Raw genomic sequence first — 23,706 nt, forward strand, 5'->3', positions numbered from 1 at the left:
TTCTTGATATAATTCAATCTTTGAAATCTCTCAATATCTTCATATTACCAACACGCACACTACACAGGGAACGTTAAAGTCACATTCGGAGAATTCTGTCAAGATTTGTTTATTCATCACTTTTGTTTTGAAAAATAAGTCGACTCTATAAAGACATACCACATTATACTTGTTTCGGATACTAGTCTATCAATTCGTATACGCTTAGACGGCTCTTTTCAGAGCCACCGAATCCTTAAGTTTAAAAGGGACAGCTATTCAATATACTACTTATCCCTGAATCACCATCTCTTAGGTTGATAAGGGACAATCTTATAACATTGGGCAAGGGACAACCCACAATGATATACGTAGACAAAGGCAGGGCAAAACTTCCAAAAATTATGTACTGAAGAAGTCAGCGCTGATCCTGACGAACGCTTGACTGTTTTATACCCGGTACTTATCCGACAGCTAATCCGCTAAAAGTCTCAATTCGTACGTATGACTCTATTAGGATAATCGACAGGAAGAGTTTTGTAAAAAGTTAAATTGATTGTCTAAATAAAATAATGTTGTCACCATTTTAGCTTCGGCGATGTTGCCGAGATGCCACGTACGTAGGATTATTGAAGATGTCCTACATAATTATATGATAAAATCACGTTCAAAATGCCAACGTGAATTCTATTTTAAAGCGTCCCTTTAATAGTCAATAATCTTGACTCCATAGACGTTGTATAAGGGCAGTTGTCCCTTTAATAGTCAATAATCTTGACTCTATAGACGTTGTATAAGGGTGTCCCTTTAATAGTCAATAATCTTGACTCCATAGACGTTGTATAAGGGCAGTTGTCCCTTTAATAGTCAATAATCTTGACTCCATAGACGTTGTATATTGAAGGCAGGTGTGCCTTTAATAGTCAATACTCTTGACTCCATAGGCGTTGTATAAGGGCAGGGCCAGGATGTAGATAATATAGCACTTGACTGCCATGACTGCGATAGACCTTTTCTGAGAATTCTACAACGTGAATGTGATGTTTCAGAACCGGTGTTCGACAATGCTATTATGATATGAATCAGATTTAAATTGTCCTAAACCTCGACTTTGGTAGTCGCGTAATTGGTGCCTGGGATCGAATCGCGTGTGCTAACTTAATCCAGCTGATGCAATACACGCGTACAAAGGACGCTTTGTCGGCACGCTTGAGGCGCAACCGCGTAAAAGCCTAGCGTTCACGTCACTACCAAACACGAAGTGAAATGAAGTCAAAAGTAACTAGTAGCACACTGATATCTGCTTTAACATCCTATAATATAGAGCTAGTAATAGAAAATCAAGCAGATAATACCTGCATTATGACATCAACATGAAAATCGCGCAATAGGTATTTCTCGATAATATGCAATTAAGTACATGAAGTATGCAGGCTTCCAATTAATTTTATGTCCCACTGCTCCTACAGGTTATTAACTGCAATTAATTATTAAAACTGAAACTGAACTTGAAAAAGAGCCCTATTTGCTGATACATGACTTACCAGACATTCACACTGCATCTTGCCAAATTGGGCTATTCCAGAAAATAAGTGCACACTCCCTATAAAGGAGTAACTCTTTAATAAAAGAAATATCTGGATTTACAAGTTTGCTTTCTAAAAATGAAAGGAATTCCAGTTGGCATTGTTACTTGAAAAGCTTGGAAATGCAATCAAAATAATGAATGAAAAGTCACGGAAATGTCCAAAATGAGCTTTCAATTTGAGGATTTCTGATTTTGACTTTTTTTCTGCTGGATTTTTTAAAAATTTGTAGACACTTTAAATGTCTGGATTTCCAACAATTATGACTGGACACAAGGCCGGAAATCTGAACTCCTCTATAAGGGGTGTGCATCTATTTTCTGGAATAGCCCTTACTGGAGTATCGTAAGAGAAACGTATAAGGCAATGCAGAACGGATAATAACATGTCATTATAAGACATCAATAAAACTAGAACCAATAATAGAAGTCAAGTTGGGAAACTTGAAATACATATTATCTTTAGAGATAGATTGCATGGAATTCTAATACTGTTACATACTTAGTACCTCAGGATTGAAGCTCTTTAATGCTCTGCATGCTAGCCATGCGCTTCAAAATATCAACAGCTATCTTAAGAACTACTGAACCAATACCAGGCTTGTTTGTACTCATTTTAATGCATTTTTCATGCTGATTCCAAATATGCTCATGACAATTTACATTTCTGAAATTTTTGAATTTTTTAAAAGTTTTTTGAAACATGTCGTCTGCAGTCGGCACCCGCGAGAAGAGAGTTAAAGTATGTCTTGTGAGTATTCGAATCAAATTGTTAAAGATGCTTAAAAATCTTACATTTTTCGCTTTGACTCAGTATAAAACCCACAAGACACACTGAAATTTACACAATATTCTTGGTTTCCTGACATATTTCCTATCAAATGTCAGCAGTCATTTTTTGTATTATTTTGACAGAATTGTGTAAAACAGGTTGATATCGGCGGAACAAGTCAGTGCCACTTTAAAGATGTCTAGGATCTCGCCAATTTTGCCGGCGGGGTGTTTAAATGGCATTTAAATAAGTTAGTGTATCCATAATGCATGTGTACACAGACACGGATTTGACCTGGTCCCAAATATTTTCAAATCTTTATGTAGGCAAATAACGCGAGGAGTAAGAACATGAAGAAAATGAGCTCTATTGTGCTTGTGATATCATATTATGGGTCATTTTCCTACCGTATTAATTAAGCGTTAACTGACTTAGTAATGGTAACTCCATCTAGGCCAATGACTTACCCGTTCAATCGAATGGAAAATCGGTCATTACAGTGCTAATTCTATGAAATTAATGAGGTCAGTAAAATAATTATCACTGATGCTCTAGGAGTGAGACGACGTCTAATTATTTATAAAGGTATTCCTATGTCATGTATGTTGCTCCTGCTTGCACTTGCAGTGTTCACATTAATTGTATCTTAAATCTAAGACTAAAATATCTGCAGTTTCAATGTAATTAAATTTGATTTTGAAAAGACATAAAGCAACAAAATTATGAAGACAATGTAAATATGATAATGATGATAAATCGATACAATTGCTGTTACTGACTACTGCTGCTGACGATGACAGCAAGACTATGATATTATATGATGATTTGGTAATTTGTTAATTTAAGAATCATCTGCAATGTTCTCATATCAATGTCATTTGAATACATACATGTAGTTAGTTAATGTCACTTGTGCTTCAACAGAGTTTCCTATTTTCCATGTGTTTTGTGGTTGACTTCGTGGTTGGTATCGTATATATGTAACTTTCTCTACGGCAGATTTCATCTCGCATTTTGAGTGATTTGATGACCACGATGACATGGAAAATGTTATTTCCGGATGAAAGCTTAGCTCGGAATCCAACAAGATATTTTACGCCATGAAAACATGTCTAATATGCCACGTGTGAAAGTCAGGGGGCATGGCTGGGATGAGGGAGTCAAACGTGAGCTTGTTATACACTTATTTATGTTGTCTGTCAAATTACTTGGCTTTTAGTCTTTAGATATGGATAATCCCCCATGCACACGGAAACAAGACAGAGAAAAGATCTCATTTTGCACATTTATCAGTGTTTATGTTTTAAATGTTTTAGAGTTTACAATTTTCCTCATAAATGTGAAAATACGGGGATCTTTCATTTATTGTGTATGTTGCACCATGCACAGACCATCAATATCTCATAGGTATGTTGGTATATCCTTCATTATGAAAGAACATAATGCAAATATAATATCCGACCCCGACCCCTAACCCTAACATATTTGCATATATTTGCATATTATATTCCTTCATAATGAAGGACTAACCCACATGTTCCTTCATCATAAAGGATTAACCGGTATGTTCAAGTGCACTTCTCAAATTCCGAACGGATTATCTAACCAATCACTTCAAACAGATTTTGTGTTGTCGTTTGTATTGCATATTTTTGTAGCATTGGATCGGTTGAGATTTATTTTTGCATAACAATGCTTTCAGTTTCTGTCTAGTCTAATGTCTTCGTATCTCCTATTGCATTAGTCCCAAATTTGATTGACAGGGTTTATTGATTAGCTCAAATAGGCATGATAGATATGAATACCCGAGACTTTGGACAGTACAATGAGCACATTCTTTGTTTGATTGGTAGATTTGGGCACTACTTTATGAAACATAAATCAATATGAAGTACAATTGAATTGTCCAAGTATATTACAATATATAGATCGTTGAGGTATTAATTGGCGTATTAATGAAAAACTTGAAACGACCCAATGTCTCACCGATGACGATGTTACAAATCCAGAAATAGGGAATGCCTGGATGGTTACAAATCTGGCCTCGGTGAATAGTGGTTTGTACATAATAGTCTAGTAAATATTAGTGACTTTAAAATACCTCCTATAATATGGAAGATATCTAAATGAAACATCGAAGGCATTTGGTAATTAACGAATGCTTCGACAAGGTCCAGGTAATGCAGAGAAGCATCAGCAGATCGTACTCATTCGGTCCATGTACATCCAGGTATTTAACCTAGCTCTTACAAATGTCGTAAGTCATGAATCTATTTTACCATATCACAGGTAAAAACTATTTTACGCTCAATCGCTGAGCAACAAGCGATTGACTCATAACCAATGAGGTAACACGCTTCTTGCCGTATTGGAAACTGATTGGTCAAAAAAAAGAGTCGCTCATCGCTTAGCGACTGGTGTAAAATTAGCTTTAGTCCAATCATGGTCACTGTCCCTCAGTTGAACGAATGACATCTATCATGTGTATGACGATGAAGGTTCTCAAAACAAGTCTGACAGAGAGAGGTGAAGAAACCAGACACATGATAACCCTCTTTATCTCATCACCTTATGATGTTACTCAAATATTTTGAATACAATTCTGTAAGGAGGTCCATGTTTAAGCTTTCACATCACAATAAAGAACATTATGATTGAATATATGATTGACATGCATTTGGTTGGTTTTATGTATGGGCTTGTTGACTGAGCTCGCTCCCGTAGGTAAGATAGCTATGGGGAAAGTTGCGTCCAGGTCTAACCATCTTGGTCAAGATTTGTGATTTATTTAGAATTGACATTTTGCCAGGTCTCGTTTAGTGTCATCATCCTACCAAGCCACACACGAGTGTGGTTAACCACACACAAGACTGACACGAGTGGTTAAAATAACATTATATGTTCAAATAACATACGTCTATATATATACACCCATATATATATATATTTAATGTATAAGTAACATCGGGAATAACATTCAGGTAAACAGGCTTTGAGAATACGAGCACGAATGATTGACGTGTATTTTGTAGATGGAAGGATAGATATGTGTGCAGGTGTTACATAGTATCTCACCAGGCGTGATATCTAGGTTATACAGATAGGTCTTAGGGTTAGAGGGGTAAATTGAGTAATATGGGGTCATGACTGGGACATCAGCATTGGGAATCGCAGTTTCGATGTCAATGTCACTATATATTTGTACAGTGTCAAAAAAGAAATTTGGTGATTTCAAAGACGTTCCATGTGTGAAACATGGTTAGGCAGCTTGTTACATAAGTCTTATGCACTGATAATCAATAAGAAACTCAATATAAACTCTTCTGCATGGTCTGTAACCAGACATCTTAAAAAAAACACCTGAATTTTGGTAAGATATCAAATGGGTATAAAGCTTCGACCAAAATGGAAGAAGGTAACCTGCAATAATGACAGTGGCTGATAGCTATTGATTGAAAAGCTTCGCGCAGAACCTATTTTCCCACCCCATCACACAAATGCACATGTTCTATAATTCATTTGCAAAATTATTCGCTTTTTGTTACTGCGCGCGTCAATAATAACGCTCGCGTAAATTCACATAAGCGAGAGCCAGACATGCATTACGCAACGCGAAACTAGCTTAAGTGTTTCGCCCAACTGCGTGGGCGGACCCCAATCATGCCGATTGACGAGCTCAATAAGGTGTAAAAACCTATTTTGTAGTGAGAAGCGGCCTTATATGTCTTAGGCAGATAAAATGTTTTCGCTTTAATTGGTACTTAATGCAGAAACAAAAACTTTAGAATTCATATCTTAGAGATTACTTGGCCAAGTGCAGACATTTGTTTAGTCATTTTGAAGTGTGCTGCATCTTACGCAAAAAAAAAGTTTTAATCGACACTTGGCTTCCCTCACTAGGCTTTCTGTGACATTCTACGCTCTGAACCTGTGTTATGCAACGGTTTTAAAATGGTGCAGTTTTATTATTTCGTTTTAGAGTACCGTTATATTAATATTATCAGGGTACGAAACTATACACGTATTTCAAAATTTGACAATATCATATGAGAGTAGGGAAATTATTAATAAACGCTTGTCAAGTTTATAAAAGCAAGTTCAATTTCACACTGCCAAACATCATTAGCACTGATTAGTGCTTAATTAGGATGAAACTATTATCAGTCATGAAAGAAGATGGTCAAGTATACTGTCATTACAAGGGTGTGTAGGTTAAAAAGGCAAGGGGGCGAAGTTAATGAGGCGAACCGTCAAGTTGTAATATTTGGGTCACGTACGATCAGCGGATCTATATACAGCTTTGGAAATGGTTTTGACAAATTCTAGGAATAAGAAGGGTAGGTGGACATGGTGGAAATGATTTTACTACGATTATGTTAATCACCAAAGGAAGTCTGTAACTCTTGCATTAATAACTAAAATTATTAAAATTGGGATTTTTTAAGGCTCAGGACCTATTTCATGGGAGAGCAATACTTAACTTACTTTAATTCTTTCGAAACTCAAAATATGATTCGCCTATTGCCTCAAGTTCCACACTGCTTCGTGGCTAAACACAGAATTGAACAAAACAAAATGCACGGAAACAAAACCCATACCATGCAGTTAGATGTAAAATTGCATAGTAAGTGTAAACATCAAAATACATATATATGTATATATATATTTAATAGGATTTGCTTTGCTTTTTACACATGTAAATTGTACGCTATCATCAATAGATCAATCTTTACATAGGAATGTGTAAATATTTTTCTCTATGTGAAAACATTACCCTTAGCTTCACCTTCAAAATTCAATCAATTATCAAATCGTTGGTTTCTACTCTATTGTTCTGTTTACTAGTATCGAAGTGGCTGTGTATATTTCTTAGGAAGGGGTATTACCTATTGACTGAGAATACTATATATTTTTAAAGAGTTAAGACTTGCTTTATCACACTTGATACTTTCCATAGAATTTGTGTAAGGAAAATGCGAATGAACTCTAAAGTACTGTTAAACCAATTAAAGGAACTTAAAATTTTCATATAATTATATCAAAATGCTATACTATGAAGTACACATACAGGTCACTTAGTTCCATACAATGAATAATAGTCGTCAATCGTCCAATAACATAATAGTTTAATCACTTCCTATATTGGCGTTAACTATTTCCCTATTTATATACCTAACGTCAATATTACCCACTTCGATTCTATAGGCAGGGTCGGGAAGAAATCAGTGTCCTTAATTCTCGCTTAATTCTACCTTAATCTTGACTTTTCACTCTAGGTTACCGGTTATTATTAGTTGTTTTTTTGCTACTTTTAAATGTGTCATCCTTGCAGACGGTAAAATTAGTAAATTAAGCTATTTGTTGCTATTCGTGACTTTAGGTTAAAATGGTGACACACATTAAGTGGACGGTAAATCCATGCATTGAATCACACGTGCGTGGGGATGTTATTTTACGTTAATTTCGTAAAATAGGGCAAGTTTTATTCCGACCAAAACCAATACACAATATTGAATTAGTCTTCTCTTAATATATTTGAACTCTAATTTTTGATCCCCACTAAAGATGTATACTATATTTTATCGGGATTCTTCCAGTAAGAGTCAACAATAGTTTCATCTATGAAAGTAAGAACAATATGTGAAGTTCCAATTTGAATCAATTTGATAGAGTCGTTGTTTTGCTCTGTTTTCTGTTAACAACCAAGAATTAATCAAATACTTGTTTGTTTGAAAAAAGTGGGCTGTGTTTGTTTATAATTGAAAAAATACTGTCAAAAATATTGAAGTAATTTTAAAGGGCACGTCCATATCACACACATAAGAGTGTGCCAAATAGTATAGGGAAACTAAGTCCCATGTGGTTTGCAAAAGTGGGATTAGCCTACATAATCGGTAGCATAATGCTTCTGGAAAATAGACCATACGCGTATTCATCAAGTGTATGTAACGCAAGTACTGGTAAAATAAACTTGTTTATTCTTAACAACGCAACGTCTGCAATGTTAATTGTCACCGATGCCAAGGTTAATTATTAACGTATCTCGCCGTACCATGCTAATGACGATAGTACACTGCACCGATACTACAATAATTAAATCATTATACATTAATAAAGAATGGGTAATAGAAAATCAAACTATACCAGCTATTGTTGTGGTAAGGACTGTATAAAAAACCAAAAAGCACTCATTTGGGAGTCATTATGAACGAGTAGTTTCAAGACTGTAAATGTAATTAATTAATTCGGATGGGCAACGAAAATGGTGATGGTCAACATCGTGTCATCTGTTTGTTTGAGATAGCTTTGATTTTTGAGGAGCACTATCACACACCCGTGACACACATGTCCAAAAGAAGCTATTTTTTAAAAAGCTAATTCAAATATGTACCTTTGTAACGCGCTATACTACGAAGTGGTTTTCCGTCTTACATTTCTGGCTTTTTGGTGCATTCGTTTCCGGGATTCGTTTGAGTATCATATAATCCCCGGATCGCAACGTAACGTTAAAACAGTTATGAAATATGATTTGCCGTATATTGGTATGAAATGAACAACTGCTGCGTAGTGTGTTATCACACTGCACAAGTAATAACAAGTAAACATATCAATGAAACTAACGCGTGGCATGAGACCAACCACAAACATCGAGTAAATATACTGCGAACCCCAAACTCACACATATTCTTCGATCTTTCCTTATCGCTTTAAAAAAATCCCCTACCCAAAACAAAAAACAAAAACCAAAATGCACGGTCTTTATAGAAGATGAAACAAAAAACAAAATAGAGCAATGATTTGCTGCCACACCTCCGTAAACATGACAGAACACTTACCAACTTCATGTTGTCCCGGATTATCCGATATCTCTATTACAAGTATTTTTCTTCCTTCCACACTCTCCCCAATGTCATAGACTCTTGCAATCTCAGGACACTTTGCTTCCACCTGGCGAAGTGCTGCTTCCAGTTCATCAGGATCGTGATATACAAAGTCTATTGCTGATGCAAGTCGATATACCATCGACAACGCAGTCAATGTGGTCAAACATGGAACAATTGTACACAATCTCATTTTGGCTGATGTTGTTTGGCTTAATTTACACAGAAAAACCCCCTAATCAAGTTGTATACTTCGATACACTCCTTGTCATAAAAGCATCTCAACTAGTTCAAGTATATTGTAACACTCCTTTAGTATAAAAGCATTGGCAATGTTTTCAGGATCTCTCGACTGGTTCAATTCAATAAACTGCCGGTGCAAATAAACATGTCAAGAACTATCCAATCTCAACTCGTTGATGTTATTAGTGTGTACCAGCTATCACGTACACAAAACTATGTAGGTAAATATGTTACACTTCATCTCCATCATTCATTCAAATCGTTTATCTATCGACTGTGATGCTAGTATCATCTATTCCAACAATTTCCTTGTGCTTAAAAATAAACTTCACCCTACTACCACCGAGCAGAAGAACTCCTTGCTTGCATGCAATGCTGGATACAAGTAGATCCACTCAGCGTTTACTATTTCAATTTAAAGCAATATAAAGCAAAGTATGTATTTCCAAGCAATTTGATGAGATGATCTTAGATATCCTTCCGATGTGGAAAAACGCTGTTGCTAGATGCGTGTGTACATTAACTACGTAGTCTTCCGTTAAGCACCTTCACCACACCACCATAAGGGGATGTTCCTTACAGTCTAGTCACTGAATTGTGTGTTACTTCGTCCGTGACATGAACACACTAAGCAAGCACAAGTCACTGTATAAACTAAAGCTATAGACTGAGGCGCTGTTTGCGCATGTAAGGCAGTAAGAACCAACGCAAACGGACCTGGTTCGCAGTGAACTTTTTGGATCACTGTAAGTGACTCACATTACCGTATCACACGTCTTGACAAAACTTTGAATTGGTATATTTCAACGCAGTTTAAACTTACATTTTAAACGTTTATACCAAACAGAGACAAAAAAATCTAAAACGGAATCCTGTACTGTACCGTAGCTTGTCTGCACGCAATTCAAGCGGGAATTCAATCCAATTTTACATATCAAAGTATACCTTAGCTTTTAGTAACCATGTTAAAGGATCATAGTGAGTATAAAAAGAAATAGTTTTGGTGTTCATCTTCACAAATCTTGAAATAAACTTATGAAGGTGACTTGGTTAGTTTTTTCAATTACTATCGTTTAAGTAATACAGAAGCGCAGAGCTTTACATCTATAACAACACTCGAGGGCTTAAGTTGCACGCAATTCAACCTTTATATTATATTTCAAGTACATAAATGCAAGCAAGCGTGGTAGAGTATGATAAATATGTGTCCCTTGCTGTCCTTTGAAATCCTCAACACATCTGCTTCGCTCATATACCATGTAATGAGTTAAGATGGTATCTCGAAGCGTATCATAAATGTTCAGTATCAGAGATTGTAGATGTCGTTGACGGTGATGTGAGGGGCTGAGTTCCTCAGAGTTCATCATTTCAAGGGGTTGTCATTGGTCATCACTCTGCGCGGCGGAAGGAAGTTATACCGTCAAAATTCGTATACATACCTTTGCATCGACTGACGCAACTCTTGTTATCACGTTGCATACTTAAATCGAAAATTTTCTGTCATCGTGTAAAAAATTGAATTGACTTCCGGTCATTTTGCCGCCAAAAAATGATAATGGTAACTCATTAGCCCCGTCATTAGCCTGATTAACTCATCAAATACCAGCACAAGAAACGTTCTTGTGTTTATTTGGCGTTTCGGGAAGTTGTGAATATATGAGGTCTGAAATATTTTCGCCTGATCTTTCACTTTTCAGAGTGTTGTCCAAGCTACAATTTCATTATGTATAAATGAACATTGGGCATCGCGTGACGTATTTTTAAAGTCACTTATTATATTTCTAACGAGCCAGTTTGCTAAATGACATATTAGTCCGTTGCACCATTCCTGACACGAACACACAAACACAATTCATACTATTCCTTTATACCTAAATTTATTTTTGCAGAACGTGTCAAACGACAAACAATACATAATTGAAATGCACACAATTGACTCATCATGCGCATATAATAACTACCACATAGCATATTGTTTCTTAGAATTGAACCACTCAAATATGGAAAGAGAAGATAAGTAAGTGTTTTTAAACTTGAACAAGTATTAATATCACGCTTAATTTATCATTCTACAAACATCTCATTGGCGCCAAGGATAACATTGTACAAACTGAAAAACATTAAGGGTGGTATATCATGTTTACATATTCAAGGATGAGAATGGGAAGATTAGATATCCTAAATGTTGTGATGTGTGGACATAATGATACGTGAGGTGTGGACATAGTACATGGCTATATTTATTCACTGACCAGTAAAATGATTATCGGGTGCATCGGGTCGATTTGAGGTCTTAAAAATAATTTGCTCTATTCATTAAATTAATTATCACATATCTTCAATATGTTTAGCCACCAATTCATCACATGAAGAGCTTATTTTCTAACCATCTGACCATTCTAACGTAGTTCCTATATCTCGTTTAATCTGTGCAATGATAATCTGAAGATTATAGCAACTATTTTGGGGTCGTGTTACGCAGTAATTCAGAATGGATCATGGCGCAAACAAAAGATATCGTCTTTTAGACTAGTAAAACATCTTCAAAGCCACCAATTTATCACATATGCCTACATGCTATAGAAATACCTATTATGTAATATGACACTAGGAGTTGGTAACTTATTTTAAAGCAATTCGCCATAAATCATCTGATAAAAGAACAGAGACAATTTGGCAAGTTGGCATATATCCTTTAAAATGTGACCGTCTACCAAAGATATATCCTGATAAAAATGACAGCTCCTTGCATGTATCTATAAATCTAATTTACATAATCGAGATATTTTTACACGTCTATATTTCTGAACCATATTCTTAATTGCTGAAGCCCCTTACGAAGACCTCATCATTTATAAACATGTATGTAAGCTCCTTATACATATTGAAGATGAGGTGAAAGTAATTAGTACTAAAGGTTCATGTAAAGGTGCAGATGATCCGAGGCCGGCCGGTCGGCTAGACCTGGCAGGCTGGATGGCTGACTGGTTGGCGTGCAGGAAAACATGTTAATGGAATGACAGAACCAAAGAATCTGTCAATGCAATGACGCATGTGATATCACTTGCAAAGGTATCTATTTAGCGAGATAGAGTTTGGCAACACTGGGGGTTATTATGTAAATAGCATAAATAACGAGATGGGATAACCACATGTATAATCGGGGTTAATGTGTTTAAAGTTATCTGCGTATAAATAGTACATACAGGGTTGTGGTGCCAGATATTTGTTGGTTAAATATGTTGCAAGTGGCCTTTTGGCCAGGCCTTTTTAGTTAAAACCAGGACAGATGCGACAGATGACTTGCCTCCGGGGTAATCATGGTAAACAACTAACTAACCATGCTAACCAGCAAACAAACAATTTCCTACAAGAACCAAAGGGAGCTTCAACGGGAGCTTCTAAGATCTGCCATCGCAGACGATTTGTAAATAACTTGAATATCTTTTGTTTGCGCCATGATCCATTCTGAATTACTGCGTAACACGACCCCAAAATAGTTGCTATAATCTTCGGATTATCATTGCACAGATAGCATTGAGCTCGAAACTAGGGTAGAATGGTCATAAGGTTAGAAAATAAGCTGCGGCGTTGAGCAGTTGCTTTTGGATGTTCTGCAGACTAAAACATCTTAACTCCAAAGTTGTTCTTCTTAAAAAAAATTAAAAGAAGAAAGGAGAACAAAGTGTCAGTTAAAAACAACATCTTTATAAACCAGTGGCTTTTAATATACATGGCACTGACGACGATATGAATGATTGCAAATTCAGGGCTGTCTCCATGTGCATTGTGTTTGTTATCAAAGCAAATGTTTTAATTCAGATATGTGTGTAATTAGTCACTTATATATTTGTTTCTTCATGACTTACGTGTTTGTATCAATTGTGTCTGTAATTGATACAGATCGCATTATATACTGTAAACGTAAATTAGTCAAACGTCTGCAAATTGGTCGTATTGAATTAACTCTCTCCACGTACGCGGGTGTCGACTGCAGACGACAAGTTTTTTAAATTTCAAAATGTCAGAATTGTAAATTGTCATGACCATATTTGAAATCAGCATTTAAAATGCAATAAAATGAGTACAAACAAGGCTAGAATTGGTTCAATGGTTCTGGAGATAGCTCTTTGTGTCTCAGCATCGGATCAGGACTCGTGGAATACAAACAATAAATATATTAGCAGTGCTATTTGTGATTAAAAAGAGCCAATGCAACAGAAATATATACAAATTAATCATAATTAGCGAGTAACTGCAAGTAAGTGTGTTATACAAAAATGTATATATAAATGTACAACCAACATTTTATGGTGCGTAAAACTCCCAGGCCAAACTTGGCTACGAGGCCGGGAATTTCCCAGTCGATGTTATTGTTAGTCAGGTTCTTAACCACGGTTAAGCCTTAAATGCGTACAAGAAGTTCAAAGCTTTCGCAAACGTTTTCTAACTTTCCAAATTCTGCATTTTTAACTTGAAGTCAAAATATATGTTACACATTCGGAATTTTGAATTGCACACTAACTTAGGTTAATGAAGTTTATTTAAAAAAATAATTACACAAGTGAACATTATTGTCATTCGGGGAAGAATAAAATCCGTATTAAACAAATGATACAAATAAACTGTATGTAGGGCATTGGCTTGCAGCAATATTGGTGCGCAAGGCGAGACGAGTAATAGGCAGATTGCCCAATTACCTACTTTGAACTTGGCTGACACTTCCATGCACTCCTACCAGTTGTGCTTAGCAGTTCTTGACATCCTTCACTGGAAAATAGAACAAGTCTTACCATCTCATGGAGAATACAGCATTAGATCTTACCAATCTTTGTAGAAATTCCGGGGTTCATTCAAATACTAGTGCTATAAATGCTCTAAGAATTGATCAAATTAGACAAATAAGCAATTTGATCATAACAGATCAGACTTTCACATTCGACGTAGAAGTGATGATGTAACAGTTGTCAGTATTAACTACCATAGCAATATGATTTGAATATATCGCCCAAGCAGGTTGCACTGATCACCTGTGTATGTCTGCAATCATAGATTGAATACAATACTGCTGTTGTAATATTTTCAAAGATACTGAATCTTACAGGTTCGAGTGATTAGCATGATATGAATATTCTATAGAATTACGAACTGGGTCTAATAACCCTGTTCTTTGACATCTATGGTTCAATGCAGAGGTACCGCGTGATGATACTAGTGCAGTACGACATATAATATTCACGAATTGTTTTAACCTATTGCTATGGTGGTTAATCCTGTTACATCATCAATTCTACGGCGAATAGGCATTGCAATGAAAATTGTTCAAATACATGTAATATGCTATACCAGTGTCGACTTATTGCGTTTTAATCATAAGTATAGTTTCAGGAATTCGACTGCCAGAAATTGCTATTACACTAACCATTATTCGTTTAATGCAGCAAGTATGATCTAAAAATAAGTTTGACAATTCGAGGGTGTTCTGATTATAGGCTAATCATTACACATCATTTGCACGTGTCCTTTGATAGTAGATATCTAAACAAAATTGACCAAATATTTACTCGAATATATACTTAGCATGCTTATACTTATAGTAGTCAAAATTAACCGATCTGTGGGTGTCAACTTTATTACTAGAACTAGCTAGCCATTATACTCAACCCTAACCTTAACTTTAAACGTAAAGCGGTATCCTTAGGCACCGGTCATGTTGGTTGAGTTTGAAACAATCGGCGGCACTACCTACAAATTAATGTTAACACCACACATTTCTTCCCCAACGGTGTGCAAATTTGCGTTGGCATTTAAAACGCTGTGTATGGTTTTTTTGATGCTATCAGTGAGGAACTACCTAGCTGGGGGGTTTTCAACCCCCCGAGCTAGGTACTGTTTTTCTATCCGATTCCTCTTCTTTCTTTCTTTCTTCTTTCTGGCAACAAACTTCAAAATGCTTCTCCTCCTACATGTTACACCCTACAATTACGTAACTTGCACATATGTATCGGCTATATTTGCTATTATAATATAAATGTGCATGTATTACCCCATACCACAGTATTAAGTTTGTAATCATTCCTTATTAAAGGCTCAAATGCATAAAACTTTTTAACTCATTTATGTTAAGTACAAACTTGAGAATGTGTTCTTCATTTTAAGTAAATGTCATCAACACATATTTTTATTAAGTATACCAAGATATGAACTAAGTACTCAGCATATAAATTTGTGCCCTCCTTGTGGGTTTTTAAGACAAAATAAATGAAACAAACATATTAATACAAACTTTATCTGCTTGCATTCTCCTTTTTACAGTGTCGTTTTTAATAGCTCATTTTTAAGCCATTCCTCCCAGTGAATGTGAAATCCAACATTTTTTTTCAATCACTGCGCTGTCTTTTTTAAAGACATTTCTTGTTAAAACATAGTTTAGATAGTTAACCATAATAACAGCTCGTCTATTGTTTTTTAGACAAATCAGTGTATGTAGTCATTATATTGTAACAGTAACATTTTGCTTTTATGAGCATATTTTAAGGCCATTTGCGCTCATAAAGTTAATCCATTGATTACTACGTCTAAAACAAAAGGATTTGTGCTATGCATCGAAACTACAATAAACCTTTTACTCTATCCCCTTAAATGCATTGTTTATAAAGGTTAATCACATTGTCCCTACATAAACATAGAATTATTGTCTATTAGATCGACATTAAATATACATCTTATTCATAAATCACATTGTTTCGTCTGGATTCTCTCAATTTGCAATTTGTCTGATGTTGTCCGACTCGTCAAAAGCGTCCATAATTTTAGTGCACACATAAAAGAGTAATTGGAATTTAACATGAAATTCACAATGTTTTATTCATAATACCTCATTGAGTTGTCTGCGACCTGTTTATCGCCACTATTAAACAAGAAAATGACCCTTTTAAAAGGTAAAGGTAAGTCACTCTACATGAGAGTGTGTCTTGCTCTTTTTAGAGTTCTCTTTTAAATAATCGTATATGTATGTCAATGGTATTATTCAGTGATCTCAGCGAAAGTATAAAATATTAAAATTGTGTATATACCCCTTAAAAGTAAAGAATAATTCGTTAAAATTGTCATTAGGTATTTCTGATAAAATGTGGGCAGAAAAGCAAGGAAACGAATATTGACAAAGTTGAATACCCATCGAAATATTTCATCCCCGGGGTTTCATCTCATGAAGATGAGAGATTTAAAATACAACACAAAAAGTAATGATATAATTTGAAAGAGTTTTTTTGACTTCATAGTGTGTTCATATTGTATCGGTATTGAATATTATTATGTAAGTTAGGTTCTACAAGTAATAAAAGGTGGTTCTAATGGAATAAAGAGCAGAGATTCTGATAGGATAATGCAAGAGGATCACGCCATTCCTAAATATTACTTTTTATTATTATTATTATTATTATTATTATTATTATTATTATTAGTATTATTAGTATTATTATTATTATTATTTATAAAAAAAAAGTAAAAAGCGAAGTGACTCGTTATAGTGCGCTACGCACAGGCACAACGCGTAGACGCTGATCCACAAGTTTCAGCACACTTTACAGGTTGTCGCTGACCACTACGTTATACGGCCCCATGTAATTCCACAAGCCATTAAACAACAACACAGGGACTTGCAGCTAAGAAGTATGAAGGTTTATTGAAGGAATCTTTAAGCCTTTTACATCGATAATAACTTGTATGATTCGATTGTAAGTAACAATGTGTCACAGTCATTTTGGATACACAGAATATCTAAAAACCCAAGAGACCACCGACTGTTACTGTTCTTTGGATGACTCCAAAAGTTGTATTTCTTTGCCATTGATATCGCCTTTAGAAGAAATATATCGGCAATTCTTGTATCAAATTCGTCTATGAATTGACCGAAATCAAAATATTTGCGTAGCATGAGGTCCAGTGTGAATTGTACTAATGCTGCTGGGTATCAAGCTTCACGCTATTTATAGGGAATCGCGAATTTATGCGGTTTGCTGTGCTAGATTGCATCAAAAAGCGTGCGTACGTCTAACCACAAATCACATTCAAAGAACATTGTATTCACATTGTTATATTGTTGTAGCGAAAATATTTTATAAAGCAGAATTGTGAACTATTTTTTGGGACGCGGAAGTGTGCAGTACCGCATGCGGTACTGCACACTTCCGTTTACAGTCCCGCATGCGGAACTGCACCTTCCGTCACGCACTTCCGCATGCGGGACTGCACATCCCGACCTGCATTCCCGCATGCGGTGATGCAGGTCGGGATGTGCACTACCGCATGCGGTACTGCAACATTTTTGGTGCATTTCCGCTAGGGGATATGCAATATTTTTGGTGTATTTCCGCGTGGGGAACTGCAACATTTTTGGTGTATTTCCGCCAGGGGATGTGCAATATTTTCGGTGTTTTTCCGCATGGGGATGTGCAATATTTTTGGTGTATTTCCGCCAGGATTTGCAATATTTTTGGTGTTTTCCCGCATGGGGATATGCAATATTTTGGTGTATTTCCGCGTGGGGAACTGCAACATTTTTGGTGTATTTCCGCCAGGGGATGTGCAATATTTTTGGTGTTTTTCCGCATGGGGATGTGCAATATTTTTGGTGTATTTCCGCCAGGGATGTGCAATATTTTTGGTGTTTTCCGCATGGGGATATGCAATATTTTGGTGTATTTCCGCGTGGGGAACTGCAACATTTTGGTGTATTTCCGCCAGGGGATGTGCAATATTTTTGGTGTTTTCCGCATGGGGATGTGCAATATTTTTGGTGTATTTCCGCCAGGGGATGTGCAATATTTTTGGTGTTTTATCAAGTTCAAAGTTCAAATTTATTTTATCAATCAATATCATACATAGCATAGCATATATAATAATAACATTGAGTACAATAGACATAGTTTAATAAATATAATAACAATTAATAATAAGAGTAAATTGCAATAATATTAACAAAAAGATATATTGATAATAATTTGTGATGGTTAATATAACTTGAATACATAATCTATGTAATATATAATATTACTGTTCATGACGTTAATATACAATATATAATAATATGTTTATATGTGGATATAGGCAATTTACAAATCAGATAATTTATCATATATAATAATTAATATGACTAGAATAATATTGACTGACGAGGACCCTGCTAAACGCATAGCGTGGAGCTGCAGGGACCTCAATAATTAATCAAATAAAATTTATCATGTGTATAAACTGGTGACGGTATAGGGGACAAAACAATACAATACAAGTTATCCGACTAGATTATAGAAAGCAAAGAAGGGAAGAAGAAGAAAGAAGAAGGAATAGGGATAATTGAGCGTAACTATAATAGGATCAGAATAGGGACAGCTGAATGATTAGGAGCACACGTTATGGGGTAGTAGCATGGCTATATAACAACCGATGAGGGTTTTTTTTAAACAATATTTAAATGAGGCTAAAGAACGGGAATTTTTTATGTTTGAAGTAAGACTGTTCCAAACCAACGGACCTTGTGAACAGGATGTATTGCTTGCCAGAACAGTATTGGACGGTTCCCCGCATGGGGATATGCAATATTTTTGGTGTATTTCCGCGTGGGGAACTGCAACATTTTTGGTGTATTTCCGCCAGGGGATGTGCAATATATTTGGTGTTTTTCCGCATGGGGATGTGCAATATTTTTGGTGTATTTCCGCCAGGGGATGTGCAATATTTTTGGTGCATTTCCGCTAGGGGATGTGCAATATTTTTGGTGTTTTTCCGCATGGGGATGTGCAATATTTTTGGTGTTTTTTCCGCTTGGTTTACGTGGCCGTGGGGATATACTTTTTGTGTCGAACTTTGTAATAATATAAGTTAAAAAGGTAATTATTTAGGCCTACTTCGATCTACTTATAGCTACGTCTATTTAATTTGTTTCTTAGTTTACGTGAGATGGCTACGTGTTTTGACATGCAGTAAATATATATATTTCATTATTCATTATGCTAAATTAAATTACTATCCTCCGTATTTATTGATTGATAATCGATCCACTTGAGAAATTCTCCGTTGGAACTTTAATAGAAAGTGGTCACAATGTCAAGTTGAATAGTCATCATTAAAGAGGCGTGTGAAATTGATTTCAATCAAATTAATTTCATACAATAACTATTAGCTAGGTTTCTATACTATGCCGACCTTTCGGACAAGACTTTCCAAGACTCTCTTTAAATACAAAATGCGACATTAATTACATGCGACGATCATTGATTGTCTAAAACTAATTACTAAAAAAGTAAAAACACCGAGCCTGACGTATTTTTTCACCACGAATGTAGGCCTACTAAATTTGTGTCATACCTATTTTGTTGCATGTCCGCATGCGGAACTGCAAAATATTTGGTGCAGTTCCGAATGCGGTAATGAACATATCTTTTCGCATGCCCGCATGCATTTAATGTGAATGTCCGCGTGCGGGAATGTAATATATTTGGTGCAGGCCCGCATGCGGGATGTACATGTTTTTTCGCATGTCCGCATGATGAGGGAATGCAAGACGAGATGCACAGTTCCGGATACGTAGGCATACAGTATGTTGTACATGCTTCATTTATTGAAATTTTTAAAGAAGAAAGTCTTGTTCGAAATTTCTGCATATAGTTTCATTGTTGTAATTAAAAAATAAAGTCTTCTCAAAGGTCGGCAGAGTCAGGCCTAAAATATGTACACAATTTTATATTAAAATCATTTTCACACGCCTCTTATGATGATTAGTGACTATTATAAATCTACTTGATATTGTTCTATTATAAGAACCCAGCGGACATTCCTCAAGTGGATCAATCATCAATTCACACTGATCTCAAACGATGCATGCGCATCAATAGCAGCGGCAAGATCAGAAAACAACTTAATGTTTATCACAGCAAGACCTATTCAGTATTGGTCTGTCTACCTGAAGAATTTTTAAGATTAAAAAAACACCTTTAAAGGCCTACGATCGGTCATATCAATATAGAGGCACACGTTCCAAATACGGTAGTGAACATATTTTGTTGCATGTCCGCATGCGGAACTGCTAAATATTTGGTACAGCTGCCCATGCGGTAGTGAACAAATAATTTCGAATGTCCGCATGCGGAACTGCAAAATATTTGGTGCAGTTCCGAATGCGGCGATGAACATATCTTTTTGCAGGCCCGCGTGCGGAACTGTCAAATATTTGGTGTAATTCCGCACGCAGTTAATGTGAATGTCCGCGTGGGGAATGTAATATATTTGGTGTAGGTCCGCATGCGGGATGTACATGTTTTTTCGCATGTCCGCATGATGAGGGAATGCAAGCTCAGTTCCGGATACGTAGGCCTACAGTATATTGTACATGTATATTGTACATGTTTCATTTATTGAAATTTTTAAAGAAGAAAGTCTTGTTCGAAATTTCTGCATAGTTTCATTGTTGTAATTTATTTATTTATTCACTTTTTTCATCAATTCAACACCCAACAGGTATATTAAAATAAAATGAATAAATAAAGATAAAAAATAAAATCATATTTATAGTAAAATAATGAATTAATAATAATAAATTCGGGGATTTATAGTGCACGATGACAACCTTTTGTACATTACATTACATTACATTACATTACATTACATACGCACGGGAAATTTGTTGTTTGGGGTATATTTGAAGAGAAGCACAAGCCTTGAAATAAAAGTAACTTCTCCTCCCGATCCCGGTGACTATTTGAAATGTGACTTCATAAAATTAGTACAAATTGGTACAAATAAGTATAAACAATAAATTCATTCTTCCTCTTTTCCGTCTTTCGTTGTTTTTTTTATCTTTTCTTTCTTTTTTTTTCACTTTTTTCATCAATTCAACACATGTATACATTTATCATAAAAAATTAGTAGTTCTCTGATATCTAGAAACCAGTTACTGGCGGCAAGTTTGATCCATTCAAATTCCCCTTGCTATTGTGACTAATAATTATCACGATTAGTTTTCGGGTTCCATGTGAAAGGTTACGGGGTCTTTTGAAGGGATTAAGATTACGGTTTCCTTTGAAGGGATTACGAACATTGATTGACGCTAGCGAGTTTTCTCTATATTTTTCTTTCTTTCTTTTTTTTTTTTTCTTTCTTTCTTTCTTTCTTTCATGTTTTTCACACATGAGCAATTTGTTATTTATGGTATATTTGCTAGCTGATTAATAAGATAACGGACCCTGGACGGAACCTGCTTCCAATTCCAAAATCAGAACCACAAAGGGGTAACATTATCAAAGAAAATATTATGTTTCACATTGTGAAACTTATAAAAAACGAATCATATATGATACATATATTATATGTATCAAAAACACTACTTTCTTAAACATGTCTAAGGAAAGTATACGTGTTTTCCGAAATATACCACTTTTATCTTTTGAATTTAAAATAGTAGTATAGTTTTATTTGGTCATGTTGAAGAAAGCTAATACCACTTATATCTTTCGAAACTTAGCAGTATTACTTCAAACATGCATACAAAGCTGTCTTTATTTAAATAAACCAACCACTGTCTCCACCTTATTTTCAGGCTCTAAAAGTATTTTAATTCGAAATCTTGCAGATATTTCAAATTTCTTCCAAAGTTCCAAAATATTCTTTTACTCAACCAATTGAACATTTCACTGTCTTTTATATTTGCTGTAATTGATAGCTGTATGCTTTTTAGCAACGGTTTTTAGCTTGTCCTAAATTGGAAAGATTTAATCAAGCTAATTACCGATATGATTGGGAATTTTGTAACAGCTCTAGAGGCGAGAGATTGCATCAGGGCTTAAACGCTTAAAAGCGTTTTACAGATCTTTCTAGCCCTGCGGGGCCTATATAAAATAAACTCACTTGGAGTGTTTAGTCGTCGTATGGGAGTCGCCGGCCTCGGGTTTTATAAAAGACAGTGAAATGTTCAAGTTGGTTTTTGAATTTCCTTTTTTTTTTGAATTTCCCTTTTTTTTTGAATTTCCCCTTTTTTTGAATTTCCCCCTTTTTTTGAATTTCCCTTTTTTTTTGAATTTCCCTTTTTTTTGAATTTCCCTTTTTTTTGAATTTCCCTTTTTTTTTGAATTTCCCTTTTTTTTTGAATTTCAACTTTTTTTTTGAATTTCAACTTTTTTTTAATTTCCCAAGTAAAATAAAGTTTGGCAGAGGCGGGGTTCGAACTCACGGCGCAGGGCTTTGGATACTCTGTGGGCCTAGCGCCTTAGACCAGTCGGCCACTTGTCATATTGTTATGCTTTTGAAAATTATTTGAACATATGGTCGCAACTTCAACATAGGCCTACCACGTGACAAGCAAAGGCAGAAAATGCGGGAGAAAATGTACCATATTTTGGAATTTTATTTGTTAAAAACATTAATGTGTATTAATAGCGCTCAATTGTTGAGAAATCCGACAATAATAAACATGATAAATGGGCAATTATTATACATGCATTATCGATTTGAACTCGCTAGGCCGTATGGCCGCACCGGCTGCACGTGCTATAATACTCCTATATATACCGGCCGGCCCGGGATACCGGGTATATACATGTGGTTCACATTATAGAACCTGCCATTTTTTGTGCATACACGGTCTGGATTTTCGCAATTTATAGGATAATTACACGTAGGTCCCCCAAAGTTTCTTCCAGTTATTGAAGTGCTTATATAATGACATGATGTTGCATTCAATAATATAAGCCTACGTATACTTTTATACTTTACCTTTACTGTCACTATTATAATTATATAAACTTTTTCATAACCATTTTATACTAGTATTTTGATGTAATAAATATCAGTATAATTTCGAGTTCAACTGAATGCTTTCATCATGATTAATAACATGTTTTATTTATCAAAAATCGACTATGGCATAGTCTAGGACCTACGTAAAATTTTCATAAAATTTTTACCATCAATAGAGTGTTAATTTTGACTAAATTCAGAAAATATTTTGGCGTATATAATTATAAAATTGAAATAAAATTCTCTGCCTTGATTTATTTGTTTGTTTATGTATTTATTTAACAATTACCGGTAATTGATTATTTGCTTATTTATGTGTTTATTTATCAATCAATGAATTCTTTTATTTAGGCTATTAATTTATTGATCAATTAATGATTTATTTTATTTATATTTATTTCTTTATTTAATCGTTTTCATTTAATAAATTAATTGATAACAACCGTATTCATTCC

General features: G+C 35.2%; 1 protein-coding gene across 1 annotated transcript in view; it reads right to left on the reverse strand.

Annotated features, from left to right (window-relative positions):
* The window catches only part of LOC140137905 (carboxypeptidase E-like), a 90,005-nt gene extending 79,907 nt beyond the window's left edge, over positions 1-10,098 (reverse strand). The window contains 1 exon segment of the mRNA XM_072159712.1: positions 9,167-10,098. Coding sequence (XP_072015813.1) covers positions 9,167-9,410 — 244 coding nt within the window. The 5' untranslated portion in view covers positions 9,411-10,098.
* Positions 10,099-23,706: the final 13,608 nt, after the last annotated feature.

This window comes from Amphiura filiformis, chromosome 17 (assembly GCF_039555335.1).
Source record: "Amphiura filiformis chromosome 17, Afil_fr2py, whole genome shotgun sequence".
NCBI lineage: Eukaryota > Metazoa > Echinodermata > Ophiuroidea > Amphilepidida > Amphiuridae > Amphiura > Amphiura filiformis.